The sequence below is a fragment of the Phacochoerus africanus genome, chromosome 4 (assembly GCF_016906955.1).
Source record: "Phacochoerus africanus isolate WHEZ1 chromosome 4, ROS_Pafr_v1, whole genome shotgun sequence".
Taxonomy (NCBI): Eukaryota; Metazoa; Chordata; class Mammalia; order Artiodactyla; family Suidae; genus Phacochoerus; species Phacochoerus africanus.
Window position 1 is genome coordinate 47,776,935 of NC_062547.1, and position 13,103 is coordinate 47,790,037.

The following is a 13,103-nucleotide window of genomic DNA, read 5'->3' on the forward strand; positions in this document are numbered from 1 at the left end:
TAGTAAAAGAAACCATTATGTCCTTTCTTTCACCTCGCCAACCCCCCCCCCAGCACCCCCACCCCCACCCCAGTTCTTCCTTTTATCCACACACAAAGTGCCTTTGGGGGATAAAATGGATTTGGAAGAAAGGAAAAATGGGCAGTCTGAGCCTCCCTTTGTTATGAACAACTTCACTGCCTGAAGCGTTCTTAAGAGAAGCATCTTCAGGTGGCTAGTATGAGAAGGTTCTGAAAAGAAGGCACCAGAAAATCCCACAGGCCTTCTTTCTATAATGTGGCTTATTTGTTTTACAGGCTTCAGGCATATTTGCTGACGTCAGCAGACCATCAAAGTTTAAAATAATATTAGTGAAAAGGAAAACGGCCATTTTCCGTCAGGCAGTCCTGTTCTGCCAACTTTCTGTGTTCTCTTTTGAGTTAATAAAAGTCCAAGAACCACCTCCCCTACCACCCTGTGGGGGGCGGGGCACGAAGCACAGTAATTTTAAAACCACCAGGTCAGTCCACTGCCAGCATAAACCATTCAGACACGTAGCATTGTCGCACTCTAATGAGGATTTTACCTCTGCCTCCAAAAGTAAGCTATCATTAGGCTTTGTGTTTATGGGATCAAATGATTGTCTAGGGACAGTGGGTTTCTTTTGGTCCCTTCCTCATTTTAATCATGCTCACAACCAAATGCATAGATGTTTTCTGCATCAGACTAAACTAAAAAACCATAATTATGCCAGCTAATGCCTTTGGAAAACATCAATTAAGAAAAAACGGCCTTTTAATTCTCATTTTACTTGAAAATCTGAAAATATCTACACAGGTTGTAATAGCATGGCATAGTGGAGGGTGGGACAGGGCTGTCTCTAAAAAGGAGACAGCTCAAATGGTTTGAGGTCAGGTGAGCAGGCCCCTCTTGGAAACAAGCAAAGGCTCTCTGCAAGGAAAGCAATTTCTCTGTAAAGAGAGACCTCTAAGTTATCTTCCCATGTAGTGCTGAAATTGGAGCCAGCCCCTGCACAGTTACGTTGATATGAGGCTGGCACCGCACACATAGCCCATTGTTAATAATACCTCCTCAGGACAGATTAGATCCCGCATTCCTCAGAAGTTCTGAGCTCCGGAGGGAACACTGCCAGCAGGCTCCTTCCATCAGGGCAACAACTAGCTACAACTGATAAGTTTTCATTGAAATAACTGGAACAATTACATTGAGTCCCCACAGGGCTCTGTCACTAGCTATTAAGAAAAAGGCGTTGTGCTTGCATGCTGCGATGTCTGCAAAGGTGTGAGCCAGACAAAAGTAATGCAAGCCAAGTCTTTAGCTCAATTTTATATGCTTTTATCTATGGCTACGTGCCGTTGTTAACCAAATTCTTCACCCAACGTGTGCTATTAGATTGTTTTATTTTATGTTTTCTTTTCAGGTCTTATCTAGCAAACCTTGATATTTACACTATCTCAGTTTAGGTTTGGACAAGTAACTAATCTCTGACTAAAGATACTGAAGTTAGACTTGGGTTTGTTCGGTACAATCTGTTGAGGTCATAGTTGATTTTAATCATGCAGCTTACTTTAAAAGCTGAAAACTAACAAAGATCTTTGCTTTCAAGGCTTAGTTTCAATTGGAGTGCGCACTGAACAGCAAATGTAGTTTGTACTTGAATCCTGCAACTTCTATTTTTTCTAATAGTGACTGAAGGGATGAAGTGGCAACAAAAATAAAAGGAAAACACACATACCTTTGCAGGAGCAAATCGCAAAGGGCCTGGATTAAATTTTAACCAGGGGTTAAAACTACCAGAGTTCTGTATCTCAAAGGGTTGGGTTTGGCTATTGTAATAATAAAAGGTGATTTGGGGAAAAGGACCCCGTTTTAACATACACTGTATTTACTAGGAGGAAATACAGAGTTAGTCTTTGAAAGAAAATAAAAGGCAAAGGGTTCAGCAGATGGGTAATGCCCAAATCTGCAGAAATGTAAACAGCCAAGATTTTGGTGCCTATGAGTTTTATCAAAGATATAAGTAAGGCTGAGACCAACACCAGTGCGTCCTCTTTGGCTAGTTTTAACACGTTCACAGTCACAATTAACATCGAAGGAATTTCCTTTTCATCCAAGTATTTCTTTAAAAAGCACTTTATGCCACAAACTAGCTGCCATCAGTCCTTCCCATACAGAAGATGGGTGACATCTCCATAATACTTTTTTTCTTTTTTGAAAATGGGCTCGGACCACGTCAATATCCTGAGGCCTTTGTTTTCCAATATAGGGGGTTCTCACCTCCTCCCTCCTTCCTTCTCCTGAAAGAGCTAGTAAGGGAAAGCCATCTTCCTTGCACCGAACCCTCTCTACATTCACTCCCTAGCCAAAGGAGCGCCGCTGCGGTGGAGGCGTCCCCAGCCCTCCCTCTGCCCAGAGCACTCACTGCTGCTCCTCAGCTCCAAGCCTACCCGCCACCCCCGCCACACACACATACCCGCCTGGTTTCAAGTCCCTGAGCCGGCCAAGCCGGTGATTTCTACAGAAAAGAAAGAAGCGACCATCTCCCTCTCCCACCCTGCTCCTCCTACACAAGGGATTCGCACACGGGCACCGAGTCTGAGTCCTGGCTGTGCATAGAGCTCAGCCCGGTATCCGAGTCCTCGTCGTTGCCAGGACAGCTCTTGGCCAGTCCGCGGGCCTGGTCCACCCACACCTCGGCGCACGCCTGAGGTCCGGGTTCCCGCGAGGGTCCGCCCGAGACCGGGGTCCCATCTGGAGCCACGGTCAGCTCTAACGTGTGCAAAGTCTGGAGAAGTCCTTGTAACTCGCGTTCCTTGCTGTCCCACTGCTGCTGGCTGTAATCCAAGTCAGACTTGACCGCCTCCAAGTCCGTGTTGAGCCGGAGCCCGATGTAGAGGCTGGTGCTGAGCTGCGTCCTGACTCGCTCCTGCTCCAGCAGCAACTCGCCGTCGAGGCCGCCATCAGGCTCCGGGGGCTCCTCCCGCGCTGAAAGCTCCTCCTGGCGCCTCCGCATCCACCTCTGGTTCAGCTCCTCCTGGATTTCTGCTGAGAGGCGCTCGAGCAACTCCTCCTGCTGGGCCCGCTGCTCCTGCAGCCGCAACAGGTCGTCGCAGCGCTGGGCTAGTTCCTCCAACGCGACTGCCTGCGCCTCGCCATCCAGAGGCGGCGTCGCCATCGTCGCTGCCGCCTCCTCTGGCTCCTCTCCAGGGCCCGGCCCGTCAAGCTCGATGCCTGCGCCCACCAAGTAAGTATCCTGAACGTAGTTGACTCCGTGCCGCCGCATGCGGTCCAGGTGCACTTTGGCCTCATAGCGATCGATTTCACAGTCCAGCTCCCGGAGCCGCTGCACCTGCTGACGGATAGTGTGGTCCTGGGAAAGTACCAAATGCACCAGTGTCTCCATGCGCTCCACCGATGCACTTTCGGTGGCCCGCGGTGACGACGAGCAGGACGAGGTGGTGGACGACGAAGTGGACGAACACGGTGACGATGGCTGCTGCTGGCGCCGCCGGTTGAGTTTGGCCAGCTTGCGGAAGGCCTTGCGCACCACCCGCCGCTGCTTCTCCTGGGTCAAGGCCAGGCTGGGCCGCGCCGGGACCCCCCGGGCCAAGCACGGGCGCTCACGACTGAGCACAACGCGCGCCTCTGCACTGCGGGGACCCGCGTTGGGCAAAGACGCTTCGCTACGCACTAGCACAAAGCGTACGTTCTCTTGCTCTTCACCCCAGGCTGCCCAGAGGCGCAAGATGCGCGTCTTGTTGGGCAGGATGCGTTCAAAGCCACGCCACTTCTCCACGATGCAGTAGCACTGCGGGGGCCCGCACAGCATGCCCTCAGGCAGCCCCTCGTCATCATCCTCGTCGTCCTCATCCAGGGCTTCCGTCAGCTCCGCTGGGCCTGGCGGGTCGCCGGCTGCCCCTCGCCGCCTGCCCCGCCGCTGCCGCCGTCGCCGCCGGCAGCCGTCCTCCAAGAGTACTCGCACTACGTCCGAGCAAGTGGTGCGGCGGGAGAGACCGGAGACTAGTTTTTCCTCCTGGCAAATCCACACCGATATCTTCTTTTCCGAAGGATCCATGGCGTAACCCAGACGCGGGTGGTGGGTCAGGCCGAGCACCCCAGGGGGCTGCGGGGGCTGCAAGCAGCCCGACAACTCTAGTTTAGGTATTGGGGCTCGTACCTTCACCCCCCTCAGCACCAGCCCTTCTCCCCGCTGCTCAATGAAGGCAAAGTGCGGCTGGAGGCCGCGGTGCTTGGCCCGGACGGCACACTCCCAAGACAGCGCGCCCGGCTCCCGCCGCTCTGGCTCTGCCCAATGTTCCCTGGGCCTCCGGGTTTTGCTCCTCCCCACCTGGCTCCTCCCCTTCCCGCCCCCAGCTCCCGGAGCTGAGGCCTGGTAGCAGGAGGCTCGGAACCCAGGCCGCGCCCCTTGCGCCCAGTCCGCTCCACCTCCCGCGCCGCCCTCGTAGGGACTGGGCTGCGAGTGGGCTCCAGAGGGGAACTCGGGGACCCCCTCCACCGCACGGCCAGGAGCCAGTGCCTAGGCGGGGATCAGCTCTGGAGCTCCCTTGCCCCACTGGCTCCTCTCCTTCATTCTAGAGTTAATTGTACCCTTGATTGGACTTTCACACCTTTTCCGGCGCCCCCAGAGGCGTTTCCTGGTCCCATAATAAGGCAGAGTGGTCTGACGAGTCCAGGAGCGAAGAGAAACCAAGCCTCTTTGCGCATCTAACGGAGATTCTCTAACCGCCTTGCATGACCTCCAGCTGGGGTCTGTAAAAGCCACCTAAAACACATATGTCTTTCCAGTCTTCCTAGTCTGGAAGCAATATTTGCATATTCAAGGAGAACAAGACGGGGCAGTGTGCTCCCTGAGCAAGTGTAAATACAGTGAGGACTAGGCTTGAGGAGGATGTTCAGAGGCTGCTCCTGGTCCCGGGCAAGGTCATGTCTGTGGCTCCCCACATCGCCTTGGCTTCACACAGCCTTCTTGGCAGGGGGAACTCCTGATTCTTGTGGGAGTTCCGGGCCCAGACCCAAGTCCTAAGCTCTTTTCCACATCCCACCTCCATAAGGAGAAACCTAGTCATTACTGTGACAGTTTCTGGCATTATCCTGCATCCAGATGTGGTCAAGAGGAGATAAAAAGCCAAGATGCACAGCTCAAGAAATCCACAACCGCAATCCAAATGAACTTTTTTCATCCTCTGATGCTGATGAGAATGGTCCATTGTGGGCAAGGCTTGCCCCCAGCTTGAACCTGGGAGCACAGACTGATAAGGTCACTTCTTTGCTTCAGACCTTGGATGGCTCCTCACTGCCTCCTCAATAAAGTACTTTTATTCATTCATTCATGCACTCCATAAGTATTAGGGTACCCTCTGCCATCCAGGTGTTCAACACAGGTTTTAAACGTGTCCAACACAGGGTCTTCTGTGCTCTGACAAGGGAGAGCATTAGATACCAGAGGAATGCCGGAGTAGCATCCTACCCAGTCCAGAAGAGTCAAGGAAGGCTTCCCAGGGGAAGTGGTATCTTAGGGCAGACTGAAAGCACCATTTTTGTCAAAGGAAAAAATAAAAAATAGAGGGGCGGAGGCAGGCAGCATCCCAAGCAAGAAACCCCATGTTCAAAGTCAAGGAATCCGAAGAGCAAGGCAGTTACTGGGGCTCAAGGAGTTTATGTGAGTGAGATAGCTAAGAATGAGGTTGGATGGGTGAGCAGGAGCCAGATCTAGAAGTGTCTTTAATTCCATGTGTCAGTATTTGGACCTTCTATTCTAAGGAGCGTAAGAAGCCATGGAATGTGGATTCTGAGGTCAGATTGCCTGAATAAAAATCTCAGCCCTGTAACTTAATAGCTCTGTGACCTTAGGAAAAGTATTTCATCTCTCAGAGCTTCACCTATGAAATGGTGATAATAAAAACAACTGCCTAATAGGACTATTATGAGGATTAAATGCTTAGACCTGGTAAGTCCACAACAGAAGTTTCATTGGAGAGTTAGAAATTGGGGGAGGGGTGTATTAGTTTTCCATTGTTGTATAACAAATTACCATAAATGTAGTGGCTTAAAATAACTAAGTCCAGCATGGCATGGCTGGGTTTTTTGCTCGTGGTGTCTCAAGCCTAAAGGCAAGGTGTTGGCCAGGTTGAGTGTTCATCTGGGGGCTCTGGGAAAGAATCTATTTCCAAGCTCATTCTGGTTGTTGGCAGAATCCACTTCCTTGCAGTTGTAGAAGTGAGGTCCTTGTTTCTTTGCTAGTTATTGACTGGGGGCGGGGATTACTCTCAACTCCTAGAAGCCTCCCTCAGCTACTTTCCATATAATTCCCCTTCCCCCTTCATCTCCAGGACAACAATAGCATGTCAAATCCTTTGACTCCTCCTTGGCTTGGAATCTCTGTGACTTCTCCTGCTACCTGCTGGAGAAAACTCTGCTTTATTATTTTGGCTACACCTGAGGTGTATGGAAGTTCCTGGGCCAGGGACTGAATCTAAGCCACAGGTGCCACCTATGTCACAGCTGCATCAATGCCCTATCCTTGACCCACGGCACTGGGCTGGGGATCAAACCCACACTTCAGCAGTGACCCAAGCTGCTGCAGAAACAATGCCAGAGCCTTAACCGGTTGTGCCGCAGCAGGGACCGCAGCAGGAACTCCTAGAAAACTCTGCTTTTATGAAAGGCTCATTTTGTTAGGTAGAGCCACCTGGATAATCTCCCTGTCTTAAAGGCCATTTGAGTAGACTTAACTATAACTGCAAATTCCCTTTTGCTGTGTAAGATAATCACCAGAGTAACAAAAGGGTGATGGCAATCATGGGGCCATCTTGGATTTCTGTCTACCAGAGAGCCTGATGTGATCATTCTCATTTTGAAAAATGCACTGTCTGCACTGGTGCTGATGGGTGGGGGTGAAGGGAGTGGGGTCCCTTTAGAAAACTGTCACATTCATTCAAAGAGGAGGTGGTAGCCTGCACTGAGAATAGTGGTGGTGAGAGGACCAGACAAAATTGAGAGTTGCCAGGGAGGTAGGAGAGGCAGGACGTGGTAACGGATTCAAGGGGGATCTCCATCTCTGAAGCATGGTACTGGGGGTCCCTTTTAATCTGCCCCAGGCCACTCCCCTCAGTCCTCCCTCTTATGCCTTCCTCCCCACTTACACATGACTGTCAGATCTTTGTTATCAGCTGCCATCCCTACTAGATTTTAAACTCCAAAAAGGTAAGAATCCTATCTGTTTTGCTCACTTTTAAATCCTCTGCATTTAGCACAATGTCCGGCACATTCTAGGTTTACAAAGGTATCTGATGAATAAATAAATGAATGTTTGGGCTTAGTAGATACAAGCTATTACATTTAGAATAGATAAGCAGTGAGGTCCTACTGTGTAGCACAGGGAACTATATCCAATCTCTTGGGATAGAAGATAATATGAGAATAAGAATGTATGTATGACTGGGTCACTTTGCTGTACAGCAGAAATTGGCAGAACACTGTAAATCGACTATAATTTAAAAAAAGAGAAAAATAAATGGACGAATGAATGAGTCCTACATTCCAATGAGTCCTACATTCTAGCAAGTCAACATCTCACTCATTCAGAGCAGCACCTACATCTTGATGTATCCATGCTTGTGTACATGCTCTCCCTGCTAATCAGGATCCCTCTTAAACAACTGAAAAATTCCTACTTGTCTTTCAGCTCAGCTCAAACATCATGTGCTGTAGAAATTCTTTCCTCCTCCAAGATGAACTGGCTCCTTTTTTCTCTTCTGTCTCTCTTGATGAACAGGTTACTTCGTGTTGTGACACTCTTCCCATGTCTGTTTTTCCCACAAGAAAAATTAAGGGCTTATCAAAAGACCGAATTAACTATCTTATTTACATTTTGGTCCCTAGTACCTGGCATACAGTAGGCCCTCGATCTTATACTGTAAGGAACACTAAGATGAATAATATCTAGGATATTTTGCTACCCTCAATGTTATCATAATTTCTTTTTAGTGGCAGACAGATACATGAAATCCCTGTTGTGGGAATGTAATATGTGATATTCCTGCTGGGACAATGAAAGGGTAGAGTGATCAAGAGGTCCTGGGAATGCTGAAGAAGGCAGAGATTTATTAAGTGATGAGAAGGGGTTGAGGGTATTCTTGGTGGGAGGATTACATAGTTAAAATGTTAAGGTATTCATGCACATGGTTACACACCAAAGTCTTAGCGTGCAGGTTCTGGGGCCACACTGCCTACATCTGAATATTAGCTATAAGCTTTCTAAGCTTTAATTTCCTCATCTGGAAAAAAAAAAAAAAAACAGTAAAATCTTCCTTAGAGAACTGTCATGAACATGAAATGAAATAATGTACAACACTTACAAAATTTAGCATGTCTGGCATAAAACAAATGCTCAATAAAATATAGCTAGCTTTATCCACAAATTTGTCATACCTATCCAAGCTGGGCTTGGTGTTAAGGATACTGCAGTGAATTAGACAGGCCTAGTCCCTACCCTCACAGTCAGGACAAATTTGATATTTGCTTAGTTAGACATATATTTGTTAGATTAGGCTAGGCTGTAGTAACAAACAGAGCCAAACATATAATGACTCCAACATAACGAAGGTTTATTTTTCTATGACATAAGAGTCAAAAGCAGGCATCTTGGTGTATAGGTGGCTTTATTCCAGACAATGACACAGGGACCCTGGTTCCTTCTTTCTCATGGCTCCAAAGTCCCCTAGAACCCATCATCTAGCCAGAGGAAAAAGAGAGGAGTAGGGAAACCTGTTTTTTGCTTCAAGGTCTTGGCCAGGAAATGGAGCCCACTGCTTCCACTCATATCCCACTGGCTAGAACCCAGGTACATGGCCACTCCTAATGGCAAGAGAAGGGCTGGGAAATGTAGTGAGTGTCTCAAAAGAAGATGAACTGGATGTTTATGAATAGCTAAATAGATGCCAGAAGAATCTTTATAAGAAATGGGAGATGAGGAGTTCCCATTGTGCCTCAGCCGGTTATGAACTGACATAGTCTCCGTCAGGATGTGGGTTCAATCCCTGGCCTCACTTAGTGGGCTAAGGACCTGGTGTTGCTGCAAGCTGCGGTGCAGGTCGCAAATGTGGCTTGGATCCAGTGTTGCTGTGGTATAGGCTGGCAGCTGTAGCTCCAATTTGACCCCTAGCCCGGGAACTTCCATATGCTGCAGGTGTCGCTATAAAAAGAAAAGGAAGAAAAGAAGGAGGGAGAGAGGGAGGGATGGAAGGATGGAAGGGAGGGAGGGGAGATGAAGCAGAGAGAAGTTCTAAAAATGTGTATGTTGTAACAGGAGTCCCATAGGCCAATTTTCTGTCTGTCTTAGATGAAGCACACCATTTCCAGATGGCTGTGAACCCAACATTTCCTGTGTCTCTTATATGACCCAGTTCACCTACATTCACAACATCACCTGATCACTGAAGACATTTGAGTTTGTGACTCCTGCTGCTACACATCCTCCCAGGATTATCTCATTCACTTCCAGGCACTTAATACTATGACTACGTCATATGGCTCTCAAATCTAGGCATCCCTTCCTGATCTCCTCGTCCCCAAATATGTGCATGCACCTGCTTGCCACATGGCTCCACTTAGGTGTCCCCACTACACCCCAAACATGTGTCAAAACAATAAGCTGAATTTATCACCTTTCTTCCCAAACCAGTTCTGCCTCCTAAACCTCTGTCTCTCGAAGAATGGCCCCATCATTCTCCAAATGAGATATGGAACCTAAGGATCCCACTGCATCACTCACCGTCTACCTCCTTTCCCCACAGATAATGGAGTTCCATAAGGCAGGGGATGGTTTCTGCTTTCTCTCCAGTGCCCAGGATGTTGGTTAGCACACAGCAGGGATTCAGTGTTTGTGGAATGAATACATGAGTGAATGAATCAGAAAGAAATTGCCTTAGCTTAGGCCTTCATTATTTTTTTAATTCAACTTTATCATTATTTTAACTTTTTTTTTGGCACTTTAGGGCCACGCCTCCTGCATATGGAAGTTCTTAGGCAAGGAGTAGAATCACAGCTGCAGCTGCCAGTCTGCACCACAGCCACAGCTAGGCAGGATCCAAGCTGCAACTGTGACCTATGCCACAGCTTGTGGCAATGCCGGATCCTTAACCCACTGAGCGAGGCCAGGGATCAAACCTGGAGCCATCATGGATACTAGTCGGGTTGGTAACCAGCTAAGCGATAACGGCAATTCCCATAGGCCCTCATTATTTCTTACCTGGATCCCACCACACTTTCCTCCACACTAGTTTTCTTCTTTTACTTTTTTTTTTTTTTTTCCTTTAGCCATGTTTGTGACACAAGGAAGTTCCAGAGCCAGGGATCGAACCTGTGCCACAGCTGTGACAATGCCGGATCCTTAACCCTCTGGACCACCAGGGAACTTTCATGCTAGTTTTCTTGTCTCTGGTCTTGCCTTTCTCCCATACTCCCTACTGACAAATGTTTGATGACTTCTCCTTATTTTCAAAAATCAAGTCCAACCTCCTCACAGAGCCTAGATACCCCTCAGGATCCGATGTCTACTTCACTCTTGCCCTGGGGACCCTAGCCAGGCCCTTGTTCACACTCTCCTCGGAGCACCCCCCCCAACCCAGCTAATTCCTACCCACCCTTCTAGTTTCACCTTAACTCTCACCTCTTCCTAAAAGTCTTCAGTCACAAGGACATCCTCCCCAGGAAATAATCCAAACGGAGCCGTGCTTTAGGAAGATTAATCTATATCAGGAGGTAGGATCAATTGAAGTTATGGTATACTTTCCTTCAGAACAACGGCCTGTGGGGATGGGTGATGAGGGGACTGAAAAATGCAGACTGGGAGTTCCTGTCATGGCTCAGCGGTAACGAACTCAGCTAATATCCACAAGGACGCAGGTTTGATCCCTGGCCTCACTCAGTGGGTTAAGGGTCTGGGGTTGCTGTGAGCTGTGGGGTAGGTCACAGATGTGGCTCAGATCTGGCATTGCTGTGGTTGTGGTGTAGGCTGGCAGCTGTAGCTCCCATTTGATGCCCAGCCAGAGAACTTCCACATGCCACACGTGCAGCCCTCATAAAAAAAAAAAAAAAAATGCAGACTGTTGTCATTTAAACACAAACTGAGAAAATGCCTCCCAGCACATCGTGAACATTTCCGGTCTTAAACCTCAGGTCTGCAATATCCAATAGAGTAGCCACTGGACATAATGTGGCTATTGAAAACTTTAAATGTGGTTAGCTGAATTGAGATGTGCTATGAGTATAAAATATACATTAGATGTCAAAGACTCAGCACAAAATTCTTTTTTGGCCACACCTGAGGCATGTGGAAGTTCCCAGGCCATGGACTGAACGCACACAGCAATTGCAGCCTAAGCCACAGCAGCAGTGGCAACACTGGATTTTTAATTTGCTGAGCCATAAGGGAACTTCTAGCATAAAATATATTTTTATTTTTATTTTTTTTATTTTTATTTTTATTTTTTTGTCTTTTTGCTATTTCTTGGGCCGCTCCTGCGGCATATGGAGGTTCCCAGGCTAGGGGTCCAATCGGAGCTGTAGCCACCGGCCTACACCAGAGCCACAGCAACGCGGGATCCGAGCCGCGTCTGCAACCTACACCACAGCTCACGGCAACGCCGGATCCTTAACCCACTGAGCAAGGGCAGGGACCGAACCCGCAACCTCATGGTTCCTAGTCGGATTCGTTAACCACTGCACCACGACGGGAACTCTGTAAAATATTTTTAATAACTCATTAAAAATATTCAATATTGACTACATGTTAAAGTGACATTATTTTGGAATTAAATAAATTAAAGTAATTAATCAGATTAAATCACTGAATTTATTTTGTTTCTTTTTATTTTGTTTTTTTCTTTTTAGGGCCTTACCTGTGACATATGGAAGTTCCCGAGCTGGCGGTCAAATCAGAGCTGCAACTACCAGCCTACGCCACAGCCACACCACCACCAGATCCATGATGCATCTGTGACCTATACTGCAGCTTGTAGCAATGCCAGATTCTTAACCTACTGAGAGAGGCCAGGGAATGAACCTGAATCCTCATGGGCACTATGTTGGGTTCTTAACCTGCTGAGCCACAGTGGAAACTCCTCTTTTTACTTTTTTTTTTTTTTTTTTTGGCCTTGGCATGCAGCAGGTTGACATGGGATCTCAGTTCCCAGACCAGAGACTGAACCTGGCCTCAGCAGTGAAAGCACCAAATCTGGATCACTAGACCTCTAGGAAACTCCCTTACTTATTTTTTAATGTGGCTACCAGAAACTTTAAAATATTTATGTGGCTCATATTATATTTCCATTAGGCTATACTGCCTGTGAAAAGGCCATTCACTTGGAGCAAATTGTTTGAGCCTCTCCCAGTGTGGAGTTATTTATCTTAAATATCCTAAACAAAGGCAAGTCTGCCTGGGTTATGGCCGTCTCCAGGGAAAGCCACTGCATTACCTTTTCTGGGATTTGTAGTTTGAATGTTTCTTCTTGTTTTATTATGTCCTTCTGGAAAGCTTCCTATTACAACCTAAGCTACTCCCCTTAGGCAGCCTAAGAAGCATGTTCTTGAGACTAACCCTACAGTTGGATCCAAGTGAAAGTCAAAGTATAAGAGGTTGCTTCCCAGACAGGACTTCAGCACCCTTGCTCACCTACCAGCCCTGATCCTTGGGGAAGATTCAGAAGGTATTTTCTGAGCCAGAAAATACACAGGCTTCACAATAGGAGAATATATACAAAAATATACATATGACCTGGGGGCAGGGCCTCAAAAAGCTAAATTCATCAAAGAAAAGATCAATAAATATGAGACAATAAAAATCTGAACCTTCTGAATGGTAAATACACAAGGAAGAGTTCCTGCTGTGGTGCAATGGGATCAGCATCTTGGGAGTTCTGGGATGCAGGTTCAATCCTTGGCCTGGCACAATGGGTTAAGGATCCAGTGTTGCTGTGAGCTGTGGTGTAGTTCACAGATATGGCTTGGATCCTGCCTTGCTGTGGCTGTGGTGCAGGCCTGCAGCTGCAGCTCCAATTCAGTCCCTAGCCCAGGAACCTCCA

At 47.9% G+C, this 13,103-nt stretch overlaps 1 protein-coding gene across 1 annotated transcript; it reads right to left on the reverse strand.

Annotated features, from left to right (window-relative positions):
* Positions 1 to 769: 769 nt before the first annotated feature.
* On the reverse strand, positions 770 to 4,317 carry RASSF10 (Ras association domain family member 10). The gene has a single exon (XM_047776258.1). The coding sequence runs from the start codon at positions 4,073 to 4,075 to the stop codon at positions 2,564 to 2,566; it is 1,512 nt and encodes a 503-aa protein (XP_047632214.1). The 5' UTR covers positions 4,076 to 4,317; the 3' UTR covers positions 770 to 2,563.
* Positions 4,318 to 13,103: the final 8,786 nt, after the last annotated feature.